At 36.3% G+C, this 26,207-nt stretch overlaps 1 protein-coding gene across 4 annotated transcripts in view; it reads right to left on the bottom strand.

The window, feature by feature from the left end:
* Ccser2 (coiled-coil serine rich protein 2) overlaps positions 1-26,207 on the bottom strand; it is a 158,232-nt gene that overhangs the window by 116,274 nt on the left and 15,751 nt on the right. For all 4 annotated transcript variants that reach the window (XM_010622593.3, XM_010622594.3, XM_010622592.2 and 1 more), the window contains exons 2-3: positions 9,528-10,983; positions 8,083-8,279 (exon numbers count right to left, since the gene is read on the bottom strand). In XM_010622593.3, coding sequence (XP_010620895.1) covers positions 8,083-8,279; positions 9,528-10,944 — 1,614 coding nt within the window. In that variant the 5' untranslated portion in view covers positions 10,945-10,983. The remainder of the gene's footprint in view (positions 1-8,082; positions 8,280-9,527; positions 10,984-26,207) is intronic.

Here is a 26,207-nt window from a genome sequence, read left to right as displayed (position 1 = left end):
ATTATGTAAGAAAATTTAAGTCTCTTGGTCTTGTCGAATCTGCTTATCTGTAACACCTGAGTAGGGGCAGATCCTTGCTATTCCAGGTTCTGTGATTCTGTCAGATAGCTCAAAGTAGCAACATGAATTCAAGATGTCAATTTACCTACATTCGGACCGTCTCAACTTTCTGTAAGCCTTCTCACCACTATCCCACACATGCTTGCATGGCATTTCTAGTTACTCACAACCTACTATTGTGACACGTGACATTTCAGAAACTTACTTTGTAAGGAGATTACATCACAATGTAAATAGAGAAAATACTGAGTAGTAGTTTAAGTGTTTCTATTTATTTTGAACTAAATGGAAATTGTCAGGTCATAGCGGCACCCATTTCAACAAGTATTTACCAAGACATTAATGCCAGAAACCTAGAGGAGCAATGAGAGATACAATTTTTCAAAAAGGGTAGCTATCTTCAGGACATATAGTAGGTACCAGAGATTAAAAATCTCTAGATTGACTGAAATAAGGATAACATATCATGGACAGAAAAAACATTATATAGGAAGTGGGAAACCAACAGGAAAATAACAAACCAAACCGGATTTTTAAGATAACTTGACAGAATGACCAAAAGCAGAAATATCAGTTATAACTTCTGAAACTCAGGAGTAGTATTTTTCTCCTAAAATAAATTGTGAAATTTGGTCAATGGTGCTCTCTCCTCATTTTTGAAACTGCCATCTCCTGCAGGTCTCCACTGCCACCACCTTGGCACAGCCAATACCACCTCTCAGTAGAACAGCAGCTTCCAGGTCCTGGCTATTTCCTTCTAACTCAGTCTTTCACACTGAGCAGTTAAAAAATGTAACTCAAATTACATTCCTTTCCTCCCCCACAGTTCTCTAACAGTCACCCTTTAGTTTCAGGGACAAGGACAAAAGGACTTCCAGCTCTGCAGATGCTCTGGGCTGTCAGCCTCCAGCAAACTCTTTCCTGTCAGTGCTGAAGCTACTGTGGCCTTTTCAAAGTTACTTAAGTACCCCACAATCCATCCTTTCCTAAAACGCACAACAGTCTTCTAATTACATATACCCCTTGAAACTATATATACAGGCTCACTTAGCCTAAATATCACTTCCTAGAAAAGCTTTACCTAACACCCACACTGGATCAGGTTTTCCACTAATGTACTTTTTCACTTAGTGAATCCTCTGTAGCACTTCCCCCAGTCATCAAATGAAAATATGTAGTTAAAAACTTAGCTAAATATTTCAACCACGTCTCCACCCACCCATGCTATAATATAAGCACTGACACACAGGCCTTCTTGGTCACTTGCATCCTCAGTGCCTTGTACATAACAGACAATCAAATATGCTGAATGGATCCAAAGATACCTTTTACCAGAGCTCAGAAGAATGGTACCTGGAAAGACTAAAAGGAGGAAATCAAATACCGAGAAAATTTACAGAAACTTATACAGTATTTGGTTGGAAAGTTAATTTATGAGTCTTTAAAATTATCTGCAATGTCTAACATAGGGAATTAGAAAACTTTTTTCTTAAAGGTCAAATAGAAAACACATTTGTGGCTAATATAGACTCCATTGTAACTACTCCATCCTGTCACAGTAGCATGAAAAAAATAGCAGACTATACATGCAAATTACAGGGCACAGAGTTCTCATAATGCTTTATTTACACAAACAGAAGGGCAGTCTGCAGGTGGCACCATGCTACCCCTATTAATACATATTCTGAAGAGATGGTTTAAGAAAAATTAAACAAATGGCAGGGTGGGGGGACACTCCTTTCATTTTAAACTCATAGGAAACCTTCCTTGAAATATATAAGCACCCCCCAAAGTCTTAACTCTCAATGGTTTGGCATATATTATTAATTATTTTTAATTCTTTTAAGGATCCTGACTTTCTGCTGAGCAACAACTGTCTTTTTCTGCATATATATTTCTCAATAAAATAAAGCAGCAGTTCCCTACTGTGGGAATTCCTTTTTATTTATTTTAACTGATATATAAAAACTACAGATATTAATGTACAGTAGAAGCTTTAAAATGCATGCTCAACAAATGAGCAGAGCTGAAGAAACACATGGAGGGAATTCTCCATGTAGTATCTTTCTCCGTTCATTCTCACAATCTTTGTTTGGTACAGAGATGAACAAGAGAAAAGAAGATAATCTGAATGTTTGTTTGAGACAGGGTCTCACTGCGTAGTTCAGAATGACCTGGAACTCACTATGTAGCCCAGGCTGGTCTCGAACTCACAGCGATCTTCCTGTCTCAGCCTCCTGAGTGCTGGGATTACAGGCATACGTCACCACGCCCAGCTGAATGTTTTTATTTTTAAAAAGGTATTCTCCACAAAAGATTACAAATGAACCACTTTCCACAGGCAGACAGATGGTAACAGAAAAGAGAGAATAGCAGTAAGCAGTAATATTTAAATTTTTTTAAAAATAAGCTTCTTTGCCTACGGGGGAAACACAGTATACTCCATGGTGGCACTTGGCACCATAGATACCATGAGCCAGGGCCAACTGGTCCAAGCTATAATTCCTCTGGATCTCTAGAGTGACTGGAGCCTCAGCATTTTTATCTACAAAATGAAAAGCTAAGACTAAAGGATGTATTTGACATTTCATTTTACAGTATTTCATCTTTCTGTATATAAAGGACCAAACAGTAGAAAATCAATTAGATGGCAAAAGGGAGAATAGCAGTAGATAAATTCCACTGTGATAACTAATATGTAAAATGAAGATTCAGGATAAATATATAAATTGACAGCTACAGAGTACATACAGGTCCATTCTAGCAATACTAAAGCTGGCAGGTACAGTTACTAGCTTTCCCAAGTGCAGCCATATCTAATAAACTGAGCAATTATGACTTATTTATTATTTCTCCCCCTTTCTGGGGGGATAGGCTCAAGCCCAGAACATTTTTGGATGCTAGGGCAGTTATAATCTATCTCAACAGAAACATAATGGATATGGAGATCAATTAAAATAATAAGAGTAAATATATTCCATAGGAACAAGATAAAATGATTTTTTAAAGATGCTTTTAATCAGAAGAAATCTAGACCCGTAATTATTGATGTGTAAGAAGCTATTAATGTAAGGCAATCAATGAAATGAAATACATTTATCATTTACATTGCTGGTAATTAAAAAGCATGTCTTTATATTTTATAATCTACAGAATGCTAATCTAATGTTATATTGAATACTAGACACTAGGAAATAAAGAGGTGAAAATATCACGAATTGTATTCACTATACCATGTATTTTTAAAAGGAGGGGAAAAAAATCTAAAATCTGAAAAGAACAGTATTTCCCATAATCTTATTAGCTCTTAACTGCCATTCTTAAAAAGAAGTTATCTTTAAACCCCATGTTAATTTACAGAAAATATGAATCCCCATATACACATGTGCATATATGACTACTAATGATGTCCAAATGTAAAACATCAAGAGTATTAATACAGTAATAGTAAAAAAACATTTTAAGATCTCCATATAAAATCTATGATACGCTACAGCATTACAAATCACTAGAGAAAGACACATGAATAATTATGCCACCAGTTTAGGTTAATTTAAACTGATTTTGACTGAATTGTGCTTACAATTTACTAGTTTATTTTTAAACCAAATTTATACCTTATTAGAGCCAAAACTGTTGATCTCAAAAAATAATTACTATAATTAATAATAGTACTCTTCTACAATTTTGAAAAGTATTATCTCCAGTTGTTAGAAAAATAAATGCCCCCTCAATACTGTCCACACTTTAATTCCTGAAATTATGATGTTAGATTACACTGTAAAGAAAAGTAAGGTAAAATTGCTAATCAGCTGACCTTAAAATAGGGATAGTATACTGCAATATCTAGATGGGCTCAATACAGTTATACAGGTCCCTCGGAGAAAGGGGGAGGCAGAAGGAAGACTCTAATGATACAGTATTCAACATACCACTGCTGACTTTGAAGACAGATGGGGAAATCCAATCACAGCAACAGGAATGAAAATATGAGCATCATGATAAGGCTGTAAGATGTTTTAAAAAAATCTTGAAAAACTTTCACCAGCAAATGACAAATTCAGATGAAATTTTCAATAGCCACACAAAAATATGTATATTTTTTAAATGGTTCAGTATCTTAAACCTGCTCACAAAGAAAACTCCAGTTCCAGAAGCCTGAATTCTAGTGAATTCTTTTAAACACTTATGGAAAAAGATGTCAACGATTGTATACAAACTCCTTCAAAAATAAAAACAGGGAACATTATTGACTCATTATAAAGCATAAACTTGATACCAACCATAACAAAAATAAAGAATCACAAAGCAGAATAATCTTACTCATGAGTTTAACTACAAAAGACATAAATAAAATATAATGAAATAATAGTTGTCTAACAACATTAGAAGGAATAATACAATCACAACTAAGAGAATGTATTCCTGCAATGGAAAGGTAGCTTAATATCTGAAAATAAAACAATGCAATCCACCAAACCAATGAGAAAAAAATGATTCAACTGTATCAAAAGAATTGGATCTTTGGTAAACAGTAATGGAATTCACAACAAAAAATCAGTAAACAAAAGGGAACTTCCACAACCTGATAATCCTCCCTCCGTCCCCAAAAAAACTTTAATGACGAACAACAAAATGTTTCTTCTGAAATTCTATCAATATTATGTTGGTCATCCTAACATGGGAATGGGCAGGTGCAAATGGCATGATTATATGGTATATATGGAAATTCCAAAAACATTCATAAGACAATTATTAGAATAAATGAACATAAATAAAAACTTTAAAAATATTTTAAAGTGGGATCATCTACAGTAGCAAAATCAAAGATCTAAAATATGTGTAACATTTTACAGAAAAATATAAAACATTTAGCAAGAAATATTGCTAAAGCCCAAAAAAATGGAGGAAAAAGAATACCACAAATATGTCAATTCTCTCCAGACTGATCTCTTAAATTCAATGCAATCCCTTTCAAAATCACTCCAGGGCCTTCATAGAAATTAAGTTCCTCCTTATACTCAAAAGGAAATATAAAAAGCTGAGAAGAGCTAGAAAAAATCTTGGAAAAAAACAAAGACAGAAGACTCACACTACCAGATATCAAAACTTTTAAAGCTACAATAATTAAAACTGTGTAGTATGGTCAGGAGATTAGACAAGTAGTCCAATGAACTAAAAGAGATTCAAAAATATTTCTATGTGCAATCACTGATTCATGACAAAGACAGCCCTGTCATAGAATGAGGAAAGATGACTCCCGAAACCAAAAATTAACTTTGATCTCTGTCATATACTGTACACTAAAGTAATTTCCAGGTGAACTGTAGGAAAGGTGAAATATAAACCAATAGATAAAGTCTTTAGCAGAAAACATAGGAACATAACTTTATGACTTTAAGGTAGGAAAAGATTTGACAGTTTTAAAAAAGTGGTAATAAGGGGAAAAATTATAAAATGAATAATATTAAAACTGTCTTATTAACAGATACTACTAAGAAATTTAAAAGGCAACCTATAGCGGAAATGTATTATAACATAAATATTTTAAATACATATATTATGTATTTACATATATAAAAATTTATATCCAAACTAAAGAGTTTTTACAAATTGGTAAGAAAAAATACAGATAATTCAACAGAAGGCATGTCACAGAAGAAGATACCCTAAAGGCCAACAAATATTTGTGAAAGTGCTCAATGAGTAGTTACTAAGGGAAACAAAACAAAAATCTCAACACAATACTACTGCACCCCCACCACAACAAAAAAAGCTATAAAGACAGACAACACTAAGTGCAGATATATTCACTTACTGCCAGTGTGGGAGCTGTCAACAGGATCACTTTGGAAAACTACCTGTGTGCACAAGCATATCCTATAACCAAAGGATCCTTCTCCTACATGTTTTATCAACAGAAATAATGCTTGTTCACCAGAAAACACGCAGCAAGATAAAACAGTGTAATTCTCTAACAGCCAATTACTGGAAACAAACTAAATGCCCATTTACAATGGGATAAAATACATACTCTATTCCCAAAAATAAATATGACACAAGAGGAATGAACAAACTGCAACTTAAAAATACCAGGCATTAACTGAAAGAGCCAACATTAAGCAGTACATGCTTATAATTCCACTTATAAAGTTCAAGCATAGGAAAACTAATCTGCATAGGACCAGAAAATAATCGATAGTGGCTGCATCTCTCTGTGTTGCTAAAAGCATGGCCAAAAGGAACAGAAAAGGAATATCTTGGGATATGTCCTCTGTATATCTTAAATCTGCATAACTGCCAAACAAGTATGTATGTTTGTCAAAATTCTCTGGGTTGTTTGCAGATGTGTATATTTTACTGTATATAAACTATAACTCAACAAAATTCTGCCAGCATTTAAACAACAATACAAACAGAATTCAAGACTGGTGTTATGGAAAGTACTCAGTCTACAAACCATTTGTTGGGTCCATGACAGGTTAGGGGTTGTACCAGAATGGATATCAACACACTGTGCCTCCCAGGAGAAACTCATACTATGAGAACAACAGATGAGCCATTGAATCAAACTAAAATGTGTTACAGTAATACAGTAACACATATTCTAGTGAAAGTACCTCTTGACCCAGACTGGGATAAGCACTACTGTCAAAATGAAGAAAAGTGAGAACATGCTAAAGTTCTTTTTCCGTTAAGTAAGACATTAGTTATGGGACAGAGGATTGAAGGTTAACTTCTGAAACCATCAGACACCAAGTGGCTTGTTGCTGTCATCTGCTGGACACTATATTCGTGTCTTTTTCAGTCTTACAGTACTGTACTTTAAAAGTACTAGCAAGAAAACACAAGGCCCTAATCCACAATCTTTGCTTTTCTATCTTATGAGATATTTTCTCTAAATTAAAATGTGCATTCCCTCTATACTTATACAACTTTAAAAACCTCTGGTAACAATATCTGATTTTTACAAACCACAGGTTTGTATGAATAAAGAAAATGACACTAAAATCCACCTGGAGTGTTAATTTATCCATAAAGATTACTAATTTGATTTTCTCTAAAATCCTATTTTATATAAAAATAATTGTGATGAGTCATTTTTAAACACACCAGCTACATTTTATCCATATGGCTTACTTATCTACATTATTTGTATTTCCTAAAATATGCTTGTATAAAATGCATGACAGGTCTTCCAGCATACTCACACACCTAGTTCCTTCACCTTTCAGGACACAGGAAAATAACATTTCCTGTCCTCTTAATATTTATGTGGGACTATATGAGACTTTATGAGACATAATATTTATGTGAGACCATAGTGCTGGTCCACAGGTTGTGAGCAAGGGTGCCAGGTCCCACCTGCAGGCCAAAGCAAGTAACTACATGAGTGAGACTTTCTAGCTCCCTTTGCCAGTGACAAGGAGCCTCATAAAAGGTGGAGACCCAAGTGTGAAGCAGCACAGGTCAGTAAAGACAACTGTCTTAGAGAACTGTCCAAAACTGCAGTAGACTTTCTAACAACAAAACATTTACAGTGTTAAACCAGTCAAGAGGTGGTGCCTGAATGGCAGGTCAACATAGCCCAACCTAGGGTCTCTCAGCAGCAGCACCACTGCCATGTTAGGCTAGGTAATTCTCTGTCATGGGCACTACTCTGTGCACTGGGAGATGATAAGCAGCATCCCTGGTCTCCACCCACTAAGTAACATTCCTTAACGTTACAACCAAAACTGTCTCTACACACTATCCTGCTCCACCTCAAGAACCACTGGCCTAGCTTAAGCTGACCAATATAGTATGTACAGTATGATGAAAGCACTTGAATTTGTGTGAGTACACTGAAGTCCAACATCAGATATTCTCCATGCCTCACTATACTTATAGGCCCTTAAGAGACATGAATTATTTTTCAAACTAGAAAAGAGAATTCATAAATTAAAAAATAAATGCAACGTCAGGTCTTTTTATAGTAAGGTAAGCAAACTATCCCAAAAGGATATATAAATCCATACATACTATGCTGTTCATTTCAGAGGACTCATAGCTGCCAACAGGGTGTACACTTCCAATGGGTTCCAAGCCCTCTTCATCCCACATGTACGTTCCATCAGAGCTATCGGATGGAGAGAGTTCAAATGAAGAACCAGCTCTATAATCTGTATCCGGTGAAATTAAGTTATTTCCAGAAGTATGTTTTGCACATTCACTCCTGTCTTCAATTGATTTAAAAAGAGATAAAAAGTTATTAATTCACATGATAAATTTATTTCTAAAAATATAAGCTCTAATGATTTCATGTATCATAAAAAGGCTCAAAAAGTATTCATAAACATAGCATTTTCTAAAATTTAAGCAATAAAAAGTCAACAAAGTCTTAAATATACTCTACTGTAATGTTGAACAGGGAGCAAAAGGAAAGTTCGTTCTGTCACCTTTCACTTCTGTAACATTACTAAAAATGTAAATAAAGCCTCACATTCCTTTAATATTTCTCAGATACTTACTTTTAACCACTAGCCAGGAAACTACCTTCCACTGTGCATATTATTTAACCTCACAGTTGCCCCACTGTAAGAAAAAAAACTTGCTCTGACAGTCACTTTTATAAGACTCACTGACAATCAAGAGTTCATAGCCGGGCGTGGTGATGCACACCTGTAATCCCAGCACTCAGGAGGCTGAGGCAGGAGGAAAACTATGAGTTTGAGAGCAGCCTGGGCTACATAGTGAGTTCCAGGTCAGTCTCAACTACATAGTGAGACCCTGTCTCAAAAAACACCCCCCAAAAAAGAATTTATGTAAATCTCTACACACGACCCAAACCCTTCATTAAACCACAATGCCTTTATCCAAGTTCTTTAGTTTGTTCTTTATTCGGGATACATGGATACACTGATACCTTCTCTCCAGTATTTAGAGCCAGTATAATCTACTATAAGAGGAAATGTTTAAAAGGTGCTACCTTACTTTCTTCAATTAAAAAAATATATAAAGCTCCTCTGAAAGTATGATGATAAAGACTGATTTTCTGGGATTAAAAAATAAGATTGGATATAGCCTATATTATCTCATTTGCCTTTTGGTATAATACAGTTTTACTCTTACAAAGAGTAACTAACTAACTGTAAAGATGGTTTGTTTGATGGTTTATGTTTGATGGTTTACCACTGTCTGGGGGAAGTGAGGGAAAAAATAATTTGGGAACTAAGTAGGAATAGGGGTGTGACAGCTAAAGAAGGGAAAAGGCAAGAGTGCTTTTACTAATTTCATTTTAGATAGGGTGAAAAATGAACTAGGGAGCAAAGTCACAAGGAAAATAAATGCTGTCCAGTCAAGTTTCATCCAGATCCATCCCTCTGTGAAACTGACAGTATCTTGGGAATTTATCAGAAAATTCTAAATGTAAAGTCAATATCATTATCTAGGGGAAAGCAAATAAACTTAAGGACATTAATATTTACCAGATACACTTAGAGCTAGCCATTCATCCGTTTTATTGAAGTCCTTTTCATTTTCCTTAGGAGAATCAAATATATCTTTTGATGGTACATTTTCATGCTTTTCTTCTTTAAGAGAAATTTCCTCTGGAGTTACTCTAGTTCTGTTGGAGTCTTCTATATCTATGAAATCATCACTAAAGTCTTCACTTAAATCATTCTTATCAGAAGATGACAAAGACGACAAGGAAATATCATCCACATCATCACTCAGGTATCTAATTTTAGCATCATGTTTCATGGTCTGGTCATTTTCTGTTCTATAACTTTCATTTTCAATTAGTTCTTGGTCCTTGTTAGTAGTGCTGTCCTTAGTCAAATCTGCAGTCTCTTCCTCTACACACATGTCAGCAGGTGAATTTTTATTGCCATCAACTGTGAGAGTCCCAGCAAATGGAGGTCGGCTAGATTTCAGTAGAGAGGGATGAACCATCCTATAACCCAAAGAGGAAGTTACACTTGGCCCACTTGGCAAAGCCAACTTCTTTCCACTAGCAGCATAAGGCCTATTAAATCCATACCCCAAATGTTCATTCCCATTGAGTACTTCTGACTGCCTGGAATTTCTTGCTAGTATACTTGACCGGAGAGGCACTCGAATGGGTAGCTGTTGGTTCTGATAAGGCTTTGTGAGGTCTACAGCTCTATGGAAGGAATGTGACCTGGTTATAGATGAAGGGGGAAGGAATGAATTCTCAATGGAATGTGAAAAACTTTGCGACCTTACCATTTTCTCACAAGTAATAGATTTAATATTGTCTGGGGACTGTGCTAAGCTTTCGCCAGAACTGCTTCTGGTGGCACAGGAGTTTGCTCTAGGCCTCTGCATGCTGCTTGTCAATCGGTTGCCATAAAATCCATTCAACTGTGATTTTGGAGCACTGATCGAAGAAAAGGAAGTCCTTCCCAATAATGTGCCTTTGGTGAATTTACCCAAATTAGATGGTCCAGAAAAAGACTTTTGGTTTAATTCCTCTGTAGATGACACAAACATAGTGGATGGCTTTGCTATCTTTGATGTGATCAGAGAAGCACTTTTCAAACCTCCCTTTATTCCATTTTTATCAAACCTTCCTTGAGTAGGAGCATGTTTTTCAGGATCAATTAATTTATCATGTGAATTATGAATATTATTAGGCTCTTCAGTACTCTGAGCACTAAGTTTGTATTTACTTGTTTTTCTCCAGTTAAATGAATGGGAAAATGAACAATCAGATCCATTGTTTTTGATGTAACTGTTCACATTACTACTCTTGGACGTTCCTAATAAATTAACAGCTGTCCCATTTGGCATTGGCTGTAGTGTACTTCTTACAGATTTTGCTCCATACTTTGGCAACTTGGAACCCAAAAATGTTCTGATTTGTGTTTTTTCTTCCATGAGCTATAAGGTACATTTGTTCTTAAAATGTGTCAGAATCTGAGGAGGGAAAAAAAAAAAGTAGATTAAACATTCCTAAGGATTATTACATGGACATGTGAATACATATAGAACTACATGTAGGCAAACTCAAAAGCTATTTATGATTCCTACAAAACTCTTTCACAAATATTGATTATACTAATTAAATCATTAACTTTATGCCAGAGGAAAACATTTTTACACTTTTATAAACTTGGGCTATAGATGATGACCACAAAGACCATAAATAATAAAATTAGACTACCAATTTGATTTTAAAAAATACTTCTACAGCAAGTAAATTGTCCAATTTCCAGTCAAAATAATTTTTTTCATTTTAGGTTATACTCTCTTAAAAAAAACATAAATGGATTATATTTTTTAAAAACAATATATAAGATCTTACAAAACCCGGGATATACTTTTTAAACTTTACTAAAGCCATGGAACAGGTGTAGGTAAAGATTATAACAGTCTCAAAAAAAAGAAAAATTCTGGTAATAGTGGCTGAAATATCAATGTCATTTTAAGCCACTATCTCAAAAGAGCTTCCATGCAGTAACCTAAACATACAATTACTACAAATGTGAAAAGAATAAACATTTAATGAAGTTGATTCATTCATTAATCTCAAATTTATTTTAAAGATAATACAAAATGATAAAGTTCAATATACTCACAAGAGCATAAAACTAGTAATTGTTTAAAATATTAAGGCATGTCCTATGAGATTATAAAGATGCAACAGAAATATTAAAATATAAAAGAGATATAGTCACTATCTGCTCATATATAAAAATTCTACAAAAACACAAAAGCAAAATATAAAGAAAAGAAAAACACATGCTTTTGAGTCACTGGGTTTTTTTTGTTGTTGTTGTTGTTTTGTTTTTGTTTTTTGGTACTGGGGATTGAATTCGGGTCCTTGCGCTTGCAAGGCAGGCCACCGAACCGCTGAGCTAAATCCCCAGCCCTTTGGTATATATTTTATACCACTGTAATCTCTTAAACTTTTAAATTTAAATTTGGCCTAAGAATTAGTTTCTAGAGTGTTTTATTAATTATGTCAAAAGAAAACATTGAGAAAGATCATATAAACTTTCAAGTTAGAGTTATAGAATTATATTAAGAGTTATATCTTATCCCCAACACCTAATATTGTAAAAGGGGACGAATATGTATGCCTAAATGTGTGAATTTTTGACCAAAACTCCAACAGCTGTAGTCAAACAAGTATGGTTTAAACTAAGAATCTATAAACTTTAAAAAGTAATGGCCAAGGGCTAGAGATTTAGATCAGTGGTTCTGCCGCCTGCCTGGCAAGCACAAGGTCCCAAGTTCAATTCCCCCATACCAAAAAAAGAAAAAATGTAATGGATTCTATGTTGTACAGAATGATTGCTAAGACTGATTACACTGCCTGAAAGCAGTACTGATAAAGGAAGGAAAACAATAACAACAAAAACAGCTACACTTCAAGATGCATCTCACTCGCCAAAATTCACCCTACGCTTCCTACCCTCTATGCCTTTCGAACTCAAGTTGTAAAGGCTACCTCAGAGGTCCTCTTTCACAGTCCAAAACTCACTACAGCCAAAAAAACCTTTCTATTTACAAATAATCTTGTGTCTTTCCCAATTCACATCATACTAATAATACTGCTGAATCGGACTTCCAAATTTGGACATGTATATTTGACCCTTCAGAAAGTGACCCTGTTGAGAGAATAAACTAAGTCCTACACACTTTGAGGTCTGGTATAGGATCACTATAGACCCGCCTTAACTTTTAAGTAAATTTATAATATCTTAATGCAAATTAATGTAATATGCTATAAATAAAGACTAAAAAAAGTTTTTGTTTTAAGGACCTGTGATTGGCTAGAAGTAGCTGACTTAAGCAATATGTTGAAAAGGATTTTGGCCAGGTGTGGAGGACATGCCTGTAATGTATTTGTGTTGCTGAGGCAGAAGGATGGCCACAAGTTAGAGGCCAGCCTGGCCTACATAGTGAATTCAAGACCAGCCTGAACTACATAGGGAGACCCTGTCTCAAAATATTGAAAAGAAAAAAGGATTTTATCTAGACTCTGCATCAATGTCTACCATGAGCAAAAAAAGGATAGGTGCAATATCTATGCCAGAAAACTGCCTTCTCCTTTTTTTAAAATTTTGCCATCTCCATTTTAAATATTGGTCTTTATCATAAACATTTTCTGGATACCCATTAAAAAAAAAAAAACTTAGTACTAAAACACCAAAGAGTCATGTTTGCAAATCACTAAATAACATACATTAAAGACATGGTCCTCTAATGTTAGGTAAAAAGGCTAAATCATTCCCTATCACAAGCACACTGTAAGAATACCGTATTCTTTCCCTTCTCTATGCCTCACTTTCCTGTCTAAAATGAGGGTAATATATACAGTCAGCACATCCAGTATTATAACTCAGGTATACAAGAAGAGCCTAACAGACAGACATATTGTCACAACAAAGTATTTGAGGCTCTGCCACTTGGGAAAAAAATATGAGAATATGACTGTACCATCTCCTGTCAATAAACCAGGTGTGGCGTAATCCTACTAGTCTGGGAGGATGAGGCAGCAGCATCACAAGATTGAGTCTAGGGCAACTGCATGAGACACTGTTTCAAAAAAAAAAAGGCTGGGGATGTAGCTCAGTGAGTGAGAAGGCACTGTGTTCAATCCACAGTACCAAATAAAAGAAAATCCTATCAATAATATAGATACTGATTTCTAAACATACAAATAACTGCAACATGAATGATGTCAATCATCTTCAACTGTGGTCAAATAGTCTGATAGTAAACTATAAGGTTCCTATATCTGCACACTATGAGCACTGTCATTTCATTTCATGATGATCTATCTTCTGCCTTAGAAATTCATGAAACTTTCCCCAACACTTGCATGTAACTTTGAAATGAAATGAAAGACTATGAATCAGCCTCACTTTGGTAGGTGTGCTTTGATGAACTTTGCCCACTACGCAACCTTCTAATTGTCTAAAAAGTACAAGCACTAACAATTTTAAAAAGTACATGTTGGCTACCTCATCTAATAATACAATCTTCTCTGAGATAACTTTAATACTTCTCTGAGCTTTAATTTAATGATAAGCTAAGAATAATACCTGGAACAGCGCTTAGAGTCAGAGATTTCCTGTGTTAGTTTCTGAAATATTTTGTTAAATTACACTGCATTTATAGAATTGGTATTGGACATCTGAAAATATTTTCAAAACTGCACACAAACTCCTTTTTAAAAAACTAGTAAAGCACAGTTTCTTTTTTTCCTCTCATTGAATTTATTGGTACATTTTAGGTACACAGTACAGTTACATTCATTATTGGGATCTTGAACCTTTACATGACAGGTCTTGGGTCTCATTTTTGCCCCTTGTCCCTGCCCTCCCTTCACCCCCTCCTCCCTTCCCTATTTACAAATATTTTATTTCCATTTTTTCATTTTCTCATATTTTCTCTTTTCCCTTATTCCCTTTCCCCTACCCTTCCCACTTTCCCAACACCTTTAGCCCTTTTCTTCCTATTTCACATGGTCAATTATATCATTAGGATCTTATGTACCATTATAGTTTTTCACACCAGAGAAACTATTCAGTATTTACACATGTGTGACTTATTTATTTCACTGAGGAGTATATCCTCAATATGGAGCCAAGAAGGGAAAAGAAGGAATAAACACTGAGCTTTTACAGGATAGACAATTACCCTTACTAATTATTTAATCTTCATAACTTATAAACATGGTAGATTTCAACCCACCATACCTAACTAAACCCAGATTCATAAAGGCTAAAATATTTGTCCAAAATCATAAGTTCATAAACAGCCAAAGCAGATCTGGGTTCGGGTCTACCTAATTCCCAAGCCAATGCAGACTATTTTCTTGACAAAGGAAGGAAACACACTGAAAGAATGGCTGATAGTGAGGGCAAAGAGGGAAGGAAGGAGCTAGACAGCTAATGCTACAGGAGACCTCTAACACTGAAGGGCCCAAAGTTAATTAAAGGAGTTCTGCAGAGAACAGTAGGTGCTGTCACTTTTTCAATCCCCTTTCGTATCCATTGCCTTATCACCTAAGGATCCACCCACCCACTCACTTTCTGTATTTAGTTTTTCAAATAGCTTTGTAGAAGATTATGAAGTGCCTCCATTTTAGGGATTTAAATAGGCATAAATTCACTGCAGGGAACTGAACAATGCTAAGAACTACACAGCTTAAGGAGTCACTTCTGAAACTTGCTTTCACATTATAATTTAAAATGACTTCTTATTTATTTGCTTTTTACTTTATATTGCTCAGCTACTTCCTCCCTATCTCCCTTTCCTCTGTACTTCCTGGCTATCATCTGTGGCATGATTCAAAGGCTTCATAGTAGCAATTAAGTAAGTAAAAAGGATATCTCTGTCCAAAGAAAAGGGTTAAAATAGTACTAGTTCATTCCAGATTCTTCATGGTTTTAAAATGGATACAAGTTCAACACAATGCCTCATTACTATCATATCACCCTTTCTGACCTCCTCTACAACTTAACTTTTACTCAGTCCAGTGGAGATCAAATTAACTCCAATAAATTAGGCTCAGAAGAAATCTATGGTTTATGAGCATGAAATACAGAGTCAAAGTGTATTACTCCCTGAAATTTTAATTTAAATGTCAGGGAGAATACTAGCAAATGAGAGGAACAAGAAGTTCCTGGCCAAAGCATAAAAATTTTGCCCTCCAAACATTATCATTTAGTGCAGGAACATGAAGTAAAATTAACTATCGGGCACCTAAATGTCATTAACATGCAGAGGGTGAGAAAAAGATGCTGGTAGCAAACTGAATAATGACCAAGCAAAACACCTGAGTAGTTACACTGTCTTTTAAAATAGTATGAATCTAACTCATTTTTGGGTTGTCCTTTGAAAGGCTACTTTCCCTTCGTTTGCTCAGCATTCTAAATTCTAAAGAGAAACAAATAATTAAGATGTTAATTGCTAAATAGTATTTCTTCAGATTTATAGAACCCAGAACATCTATCTGGGTGACCTTCAGATTACAGCAGAATATGTAACGCCTCTCCTTACTCTTCAGTTCTGTACATCCGCTGCCACAAAGCATGTAAAGTGCTGTGAGGTTTAACCTGCAGAAAAGGAATGTCTATCTATAAAGAATTATAAGAACTAGCTCGAGGAAGTTCCAGTCAGAAAAGGAAAAAGAAGATAGCCTACCTGCCCAGGGTCCCCTGTACTTCCTCTTCTTCCCTATAAAAGCCCTTTCCTACACCTAAGTTCCTCAAGATGACACTTTGAGAATGATGGCCTCTCCATCTTCTCAGGATACTGGCCTTTGATTAAACGAATTTCCTCCCCACAACTCTTCTCCCAAGCATTGGCTTTTGAGTGGCAAGCAGCCAGACAGACATAGGTCCAGTTATACACAGACGTTAATTAAGCACAAGTAAGCACACTATACAAACACTGGGTGCTTGTCAAAGCACAACCTGCAAATGAATTTCCTCCCCACAACTCTTCCCCAAGCATTGGCTTTTGAGTGGCAAGCAGCCAGACAGACATAGGTCCAGTTATACACAGAAGTTAATTAAGCACAAGTAAGCACACTATACAAACACTGGGTGCTTGTCAAAGCACAACCTGCAACAGTTTGTGTTTTTGTCCATACAGAGCCTGCTACAGCAGAGTTCCCTAAATTAAAGTAAATGAGTAATAAGGACAGGGATATAAGGGTGGGGGAGAAGTATAAGTTAAGTGCTTTGGAATGGCTGCCACCAATCTGATAACTTCCTTCTTCACCTTAAGTTCCATTTTCCTATGTTATGCCTCATCAGTCGTAAATGAGACTGACGCAAGAGCAAGGCTCATCCATATAAGGAATAGATTACAAATAATGACCCCTAAGTGGCTGCCCGTGCAGCCAAAACAATCCCCGACCCGTCTACAGCAGTCACCCACTATATAACCAAGCCCCTTCCACCCAGCTCTCTCTCCCCTCTTCTCCCTTCACTGAGCAGGCCACCATGCAGCAGCAGCTCTACAATAAAACCTCTCATAGGAGCTCTGTCAGTGTGCTGAGTGTACACTTTGGCAGGTGCCAGTTTCTTTCAAGAAGGGAAATGTGAATAACATTAAACATGAGTAAATGAGTATTCTACTGTGAATCGCTAATGGCACTTGATGGGTTTTACTCAGTAGTACACATTAGCCAATCCCAAGCATACTCGATATATGATGATAAATACTTAAACACGAAATATTTTTCAAAGATGTACATGCATTAAAATTGTACTTTCACAGAAAATAAATTTTATTAGTAACATGGACAGAATACAACAAAGTGATAAAGAACTATTGTTATATACAATAACACAGATTAAACTAATAGGATCCTCAAAACAGAAGAACCTAGCACTAAGAGTACATAAGAGTACAATATAATATGGTTCTACTGATAGGAGAATCAGGTTTCCACATCCACTGAGAATGTGAAATGACTGTCATTTCTACCTAACAACCTAGAAAAGCCACATAACCTTCAAAATCATAACCTTTTATGAGCCCACCAGTGTAAAGTCACCAAGGTAACCAAACTCCTAAGTGGGACAAGGAAAGATGGGATATATGAATAGTTTTCAGTAGAGCATATGAGAAAAAAAGTAACACTAAGAAAGAACAATAAGCTAACACAGCTGCATGTTAATTTGGAAAACCAAGCTCTTTTCTAAGGCCTCCATCTAGTGTTGAAGAAGACTGGGGCATGCAGGTGACCAGAGGTTGCACTGGATGAACACAAACTCCCTTTGTTTTCTATATCCTCTTTCCCATAAAGCAAAGGCCTTAAGAAGTTGAGAAAGGGCAAGTCCTTCCTGCCACCACAAAAAAAGATCCACAGCTGCTACAGGAAATAGAATGGAATGTGAAAAATGTTCAGTTGATCCTTTATGTGAAGACAGGTCAAGAAAAGGTTAAATAAACTAATTAGGATAACAGAAGTTAGAATAGAGTAGTGGATACTGTATATATTAGAATCATTTGAAAGACTATTAAAACAGTATTAGGGAAATTAGGGGGTTAGGGTTCCCAGAGTTCTGTTAAGTCAATGTCTAGGGTAGGGCCTTAGAATATGTGTTTCTAAAACTGCAGTGGTACTCCAGTGCTCCCTGGATCCAATCCCCAGTACCAGTGAGGAAGAAAGAATGGGGAAATGGGGAGTATATTTCTAACAAAAGATGCTCATCTGGGATTCACATGTTAACTCTTGGATCAGGGGTTAACTAACTCTTCAAGGGGGACCTGACTGAAAAGAGGCTGACTGAGGTATTGGCAAGAGTCTATCATTTGATCTGTATGGTGTAAAATTCAACATCCATGAAGATTTATGCACTAAATTGTATGTGTTACAGTACCTCAATTTTTAAGTTTCCCTAAAAAAATTAAGTCCTCACATTAACTACTCTTAACCGTATCAATAAGAAAAATAAACCTCATTACTATAAGTTTATTCTACAAGCTAATAAAACAGTGTTAAGCATCTACCTTGCCTTTATTTGAAGGTAATCAAATACTAGTGGACAAGGGGAAATTTTCTTTATAAAGTAATCACAACTCAGGGTTGAGGGAGCTAAAGAGACTGCTTACTTAGTGTGCACAAGGCTGTAGTTTTGATCTCCAAACCTTAAAAAAAAAAAAAAAAAAAAAAAAAAAACTGGTAAATACACAAAAAAAAAAAACGTAATTTGCAAAATCAGAAAATCATCATTTTGAAAACTAACCATTTAATAGATCTAAGTAGCAACTGCCAATAATTGCTAAATCCAATCATTATGTGAACAGACACCTCAAACTAATCAATCCTGACCTCCTATTATAAGACAAGAAATACAAAATAACACCTATGAAATATCCTCGCCTAAACAAACTGAATCTGAACCTACTCAAGCCTCTAGATCTACCAGTTTACCAGAGAGAAAAGCAACAGAAAAACAGCCAGAGCAGTTTCAAGAGACAAGATGAAGCACAGAACCCTGACTGCAGCAGGTTTGAGAATGAAAATGATTAAAAATGGAGTCAGGAAACAACCTATTCTTTCAAAGACAAATAATAAAAGATAATAACAAGAGGATAAGCAATTACTTTTGGTTTTGACTTAATTCTGTGCCCTATTTTCCGCAGGAAAGAGCTAAAAGAAAAGGTTAAAAATAAAGAAAATAGAGGGGACAATACTTGGAAAGAGATCACCAAATATAAGATAAAGATGAGCTCCCAGCTGAGTAACTTGTCCAAGTCAGGCAAATTCAAGGTCAGCCTGGGCTACATACATAGTAAGTTCAAGCCCAAGCCCAACTTGACTATACAGTACAACGACTCTTGTCTTTTTTTTTTTAATATGTATAGGGTCTGGGGATTTAGCTCAGTGCTTCCAGCACCTGCCTTGCAAGCACAAAGACTGGAGCTCAATCCCCAGTTTAAAAATTTTTTTTTTCATCATTATTTTATATGGCCCCCTTCCAACTCATTTACTTAAGCTAATGCTTAATACACCTGTGTTTTTGGAATCAATGGTCAGTTTATTGGTTATGACAAGCAAGATATGTTGGTAAATGAAAGATGAGAATAGAATGGACTACATAACACTGCATAAAGTAGCTGAGATACCGGAGGTGGTGATATTTATTATATATTACAAACACATACCAATAACTTAAAACGTGCAGTTTCTATCAAGAATACCACAGTAAGAGAAAAAGTATTTGAGTAATGAATTATAACATGGACAGGAACTGTGTCTTACAATAACTCTACATGCAAACATAGCTAAGTACAAGAAAATGGAACATAAACAGCAAATTAGTCAACCACGACAAATAAGAGAAGTATGTAGTATCTTACACAGTAAGCCCAAGAAAATACCTCTTACCACCACAACAAATTACAAGTGGCTCAGAAATCAATAGAGGAAAATGAAAAACAATATTCTAAGTAGAAAGATAACAGAAAAGCACTGCAAGTACAACTGGATGGTGGTACAGAGTTTTGAAAAGCAGAATGAGGAAGAAATCTTGAGTAAAAGGAGAAATAATGAAATGAAAATCAGTCAGCCGGAGCATTAGAAGAAGAGAAAAAACAAACACAGTCAGCTGATAAAAGATTTTACTGTAAAATGGTAAACAGTATGATAAAAATCCAGTCTCTTCATGTGAAGTGATTCCATTTGAATGTGATAATGATCTTACTTGTCAGAGCAAACTCAGAAAGTCAAATTCAGTGGACCTCAGAGACAGAGTAAAACTGCAGTTTTTAACCTTAAACAGTACTATTGTGGTCTGAATGTGTCCCCCCAAAATTCACATGTTGAAACCAATCCCAACACAATATTGAGGTCAATGGCTCATGAGGCAAAGCTTTCATGGGGATTACTGCTTTTATAAGACAGGCACAAGGGAGATGATTTTTTTCCCTTCCACCATGTGAAGACAAAATTAAAACACATGGTCTGTAAGGAAGAGCACCCTCACCACACAGCAAAATTTCCCAGTGACCTGACCTTAGACTAACAAGCAATAAATTTATACTGTTTACAAGTAAACCCAGTGTAAGGTTTTTGGTTTGGGTTTTTTAATTTTTGTTTTTTTGTTTTTGGTACAGGGATCAAAAGGGATCTTGTGCTTTCGAGGCAGACAGTGGCACCACTGAGCTAAATCTCTGGCCGGGTAAGGTTTTTTTTGTTTTTGGTTTTTGTTTTTGTTTTTTTTGGTACCGGGGATTGAACTTGGGTCCTTGCACTTGAAAGGCAGGCCACCGAACTGCTGAGCTAAATCCCCGGCCCAAGGGTAAGGTATTTTTTATAGCCACCCTAAAAGACAAGTTCTGTAAATGTATTTATTTTATATAAACATTTTGCTTTCATAAGTGCCTCACACAAGGATAACCAACCTAAAATGGTCACAGCTTCAACACCTTTTTCCTTAAAATTAGCTTTGCATATCTTAACAGTCTTTTCCAATTAATAATGGGAAGTGTCCTTGCTACAGTAAGAACAGAACAGAAAATATCAGATGGCATCATATATAGTGAGGGTAAATACTTCATGACCGTTTCAGTTCTATGTCTAGATACGTGAGTGTACCATGTAAAACATACTTTTATGGAAGGTCACTCACACTCAGTTAGAAAAAGCTTGAGAAGCACTCTTCTGTACTGTGAAATATGGCAGTCTCTCCCACAGGAAGTAAGCAAAGGGCACCTGAGATTCCTGGCTAGGAACAAGCAGCGGACACAATATTCCGTAAGCATCAGGGGAAGGTTAACAGGTACTCTGTTCTGCTCCACCACTGAATAGCCACCACTCTCCACAGTCACTTGGTTAACACAATTACAGCAAAACAAGTCACTAACAATCTGTTGGTTAACGAGTGACTGCTGTTCCACCAAAAGGTCTTTATGAAATGTGGCTCTTTTTTAACATGCTGAACATTTTAAGATATAAATGTATATGGGAAAGTTTTTATGTAAATGTCTCAAAATTTTCTTTCTGCACAAGTACTCCTTGTAAAAGACCTACCAACAACAAACTTGCTTCTCCAAAAACCAACACTTGTGATGACACTGCCACCTAATGGCCACTGTAAAGAACTACTGTATACATCTGGGCCTGGTTTATACACCTCTCCCATGCCCCACCTTGAAGTGAGGCCTTTAGACTCTTTGGCCTCAAAAGAATTGTACGTGTAATCCGAGCACTCGGGAGGCTGAGGCAGGAGGATCACTGTGAGTTCGAGACCAGCCTGGGCTACAAAATGAGTTCCAGGTCAGTCTCAACTACATGGTGAGACTCTGTCTCAAAAACCAAAAACAAACAAAAAAAAAAGAATTGTACACACACAAGTCACCATTTTGCCTGTCTTCACTCTCAGGAGTAATTTCATTCCACACAATGTAAATGTCTCAAAATTTTCTTTCTGCACAAATACTCCTTGTAAAAGACCTACCAACAACAAACTTGCTTCTCCAAAAACCAACACTTGTGATGACACTGCCACCTAATGGCCACTGTAAAGAACTACTGTATACATCTGGGCCTGGTTTATACACCTCTCCCATGCCCCACCTTGAAGTGAGGCCTTTAGACTCTTTGGCCTCAAAAGAATTGTACGTGTAATCCGAGCACTCGGGAGGCTGAGGCAGGAGGATCACTGTGAGTTCGAGACCAGCCTGGGCTACAAAATGAGTTCCAGGTCAGTCTCAACTACATGGTGAGACTCTGTCTCAAAAACCAAAAACAAACAAAAAAAAAAGAATTGTACACACACAAGTCACCATTTTGCCTGTCTTCACTCTCAGGAGTAATTTCATCTGTCTCAAAAACCAAAAACAAACAAACAAAAAAAAGAATTGTACACACACAAGTCACCATTTTGCCTGTCTTCACTCTCAGGAGTAATTTCATTCCACACAATCTTATTCCAGCATTATCCACAGAACACCATTAAATAATGTAAATGTTCTATTTCTGTTCTGTCCAATGTATATATACCCTGTTAATACAGTAGCCAGTAGCCGAATGCAACTACTACAATGCAAATAAGACCCACACAAAACAAGCAATCTGAGACTATAGTAAAAGAATTTTTTAAAAGTCTTAAATCAGAAGTGCAAACGCTGACTAATGAAACCTCATTTAATACTAAATGAAAAGTCATTAACAAGCTGGAGATGGGGGAAGAACCCAGGGCTTTATATATGCTACACACATCACACTGCCAGACCCAACTTGACATCAACATGTTTGAGCATTGTACTTTCTCCTTTCTTATTAAACTATAAAATAATCTTTAAACTTCTTTCTATAATTTTACCACACTATTTCCATTACATTTTTACCCTTCTAACTTTCATATATAGTCACAGATACAAATAAATGTTCTACTTTTTAAAGCCATTATTTTATAAATATTTCCCACATTTCTATAGTTGTATTATTTTAATGGCTACAATATAGTACACTAAATTAATATGCTTTTAAATCATATAACTACAAACTACCAGACCAAAGACTATAAACATCCTTAACCTTCAGTATACCACTTTTAGGGTTACCCTGACAAAACATATACCAACAGAGGAGGTATAGGTAAGGAACTATGTCACATGACGAAAAGCTGAAACATTTACAAATGTTTTAGCCTGGCAAAACCAAAAATACATGACAGTGCTGTCACACAGTTTAAACTGTGACATGTAAGGTCAAAACAGTTTCAAAGTATAATGGGGGCAGAATGACAATCACAGATGGAAATAACAGAAATGTAATTTTCAGGCCAAAATAATGAAACTTTTCAAGCTATCAGAATCATTCAACAAGATAAACCACATAGAACACTACGCTGATCATTATGTACTCCAAACATGTACCAATTTAAAAATAAACACACACTAAACTGTCCATCTCTGAAAGCATTCAGACCTGCTAAGACAGATCACTCTGCCCCAGAGATCATGTGGGTTCTTACACAGGATGGAGGAAGGATTCCATAACCTCTCAGGGTTCCATTCACTTACATATTCAAGAATCTACTAAACACCAACCATAACCATACCAATGTGTTAGGTGGTATGCAAAAGTGAATACAACAAATATGGTCCTTATACGCTTTGCACTTCTGGCCTAGTAGAGATAGAGAAAAAAACTAAGAGCAAGAAAACAAATGATCTGAATCCTAAGTGCCGTGAGGGAAGCACCAGGAGACACTTTCCTGAGAAGTAACAATCTGGGAGTGAAGGGAAATCTCTCAAGAGGGAGAAAGGGTGATCAGCTTGCAGAATGCTCTGTGCAATGGAAGCCACTAAATGTGTAGGCAGAAAAATATCAAGATTTGATTTATAATTCTTAAAATGTCATACTGGCTATTATATGGAGAATGAGTTAAAAGAAACCATGGAAGCAAGGAAGTACGCGAGAAACTAGGTAGGGTCCAGATGAGAAATGATGACAGACTCCACAGGTTGAAGTGAATGGACAGGAAGGAATGGATGGGTTTCAAGATGAGGGAGGCAGAAGTTACAGGAGCTGGTGCTGAGTTAAGCACAAGGAACATGGAACCAAGGACAACTCTTGGGTTTCTGGCTGGAACAATTAATCACACGGTGCTGCCAATTTCTGAAATGGGAAAGATGGGAAAGGATAGCTGTGGAGCAAACGGGGAACACCACTTTTAAGTCTCCATGACTTTCTTTAGACCCTTAGTAGAACATGTCTACCAAAAAAATCATTCATCAATCATTTTTTGCTCGGGAGGCATTAAAGCATTTTAACTCTTCAGAGGGAAACATGCTATAAAAGAAGCTGCATCAACTGAAAATAAAAACTGAAATACAAATGGTAGACTAAATTATTGCATCAAAGTTCAAATTCAATGAAGTCCATAACCATACAATAAGTAAAACAAATATTTGCTCCTTCCTTGCAGTTTTCCTCATTCATGCTCCTACATTCTCCAAACTTCTGGGGCATACACTACCCTTAATCTCAGTCTCAGGTAGTCTCTGGACATGAGCAAAATGCAGGCAAACTTTCTGCCAAGCCCTAACACACATCATCTGGAGTCGAACAGCCAATGCAGTACCTCTTCCCAGCAGAAACCTCCTGAGCCTAGTCTTTACTGGCTTTCTGATCTTCTGAGCTATGACCAGAATCTCCTATACAGTACAGCCTAAGGCATTCCAGCTCTACATTTTCAATTGGCATCTCCAAATCTTTCCTAACTCCGCCCCTTCCCACAAGCCAGATCCAAAGGCTCTTGTCACAGCAAGGACCCCACTTCTCTGGTACCAAAATTGTGTTACTTTTCTGCCAATGCCGAGACAAAACACCTGACACTAAAAGTTAGAGGTGGAAAGCTATATTTAGCTTAGTGTGTAGAGATTTCAGTCTATAATCAGCTGGCTCCACAGCAAGGCAGCTTGGCAGTTCATGGTGGACAGACAAAAAGGACCTTATCAGCTTCTTCCTGCCCCTATTATCTTATTCAGACTACTTAGGGCAGGTCGCACTCACATCCTCACCGTAGTGCCTCAGGCCTAGCCCCACTATGAATAAATCACACACTAGATTCAGTCGCCTCAGAAAAGTCCCACCTAGAACTGCATGAAGCTTTGAGGTGACATCTAAGCACAAGCCATAACAATAAACAAAATGAAAATGAATATTCTATTCTTAGGAAATGTGTTGAAATATTTAGGTATGTAAGAGAACACTCTTGTTCATGCTAAATAATTTCAAGTCCTTTCACCCATCTCATATGTATCTTCCCCAACCCACTCCAGCCATTTTATCTTTGTCTTTCCACATTAATTAGAGCAGTACCCCCAAAAGGAAGAAAAGAAGCATACCCAACACACTCTATAAAAAGAAGGCAGGACAAGAGGTGAGCACTGTGAGACTTCATGCAATGTCTCTCCCATGAAGTGCCACATCTGTAACTCTGTCCTCTAGAATGCACTATGTCCCATGTTCTGATATGTAACAGACTGCTAGATGTCAGCTTCCTTTCAGTTTTGTACTTTCTCTTCTCATGTATAATATAGTAATACATGTCACAGAGATTCACTCTATGAACTGCCACGTTCATGCAACATCTGCATGAATCAGATGTTGCTCCTGCATGCTCTCCTGGTAAAGCTTGGTAACTCTAGGTACAGCGATCATCACATTTTATTTTTAAAATCATGCCATCCTATGCTCTACTTTCTCTACTAGACTGGGAGCTCCTTGAGGACAAGGAACAAAAAAATATACCTTTTTATCCCTACATCCTCCAAGATGTAGAAAAGGTATTAATAACAATAAGGCTATTTAACAAAGAAAGAATACTGAAAAATCTATATATGGTATAATTGCAACTCTACTAAAAGCTACTTTTTTGGCTTTTGGCTTTGGATTACAGATATTTAATCTTGAGTAAAAGATATGTAATATCTAGAAGTTACTGATAAATGAAAACTTCTATAACACAAGTAATTATAAATTTATAAAATATTAATAAAAAGCAAAATGATATCTTAAGCTGAGGTCTAAGTCTCATCCACACCATAAAATCAAAGTACATTATAGTTAGCCCATACAAGCAACTGGTCAAAACAATGTAAGGAACATTTCCGTGACAGGAAAACACTTTAGACAGAACTTTGTTCTCTAT

This window comes from Fukomys damarensis, unplaced genomic scaffold (assembly GCF_012274545.1).
Source record: "Fukomys damarensis isolate Sample0158 unplaced genomic scaffold, DMR_v1.0_HiC HiC_scaffold_1, whole genome shotgun sequence".
In the NCBI taxonomy this organism is placed as follows: Eukaryota; Metazoa; Chordata; class Mammalia; order Rodentia; family Bathyergidae; genus Fukomys; species Fukomys damarensis.
The sequence above is the reverse complement of the archived record's forward strand: the minus strand, read 5'-3'. Positions and strand labels throughout refer to the sequence as shown.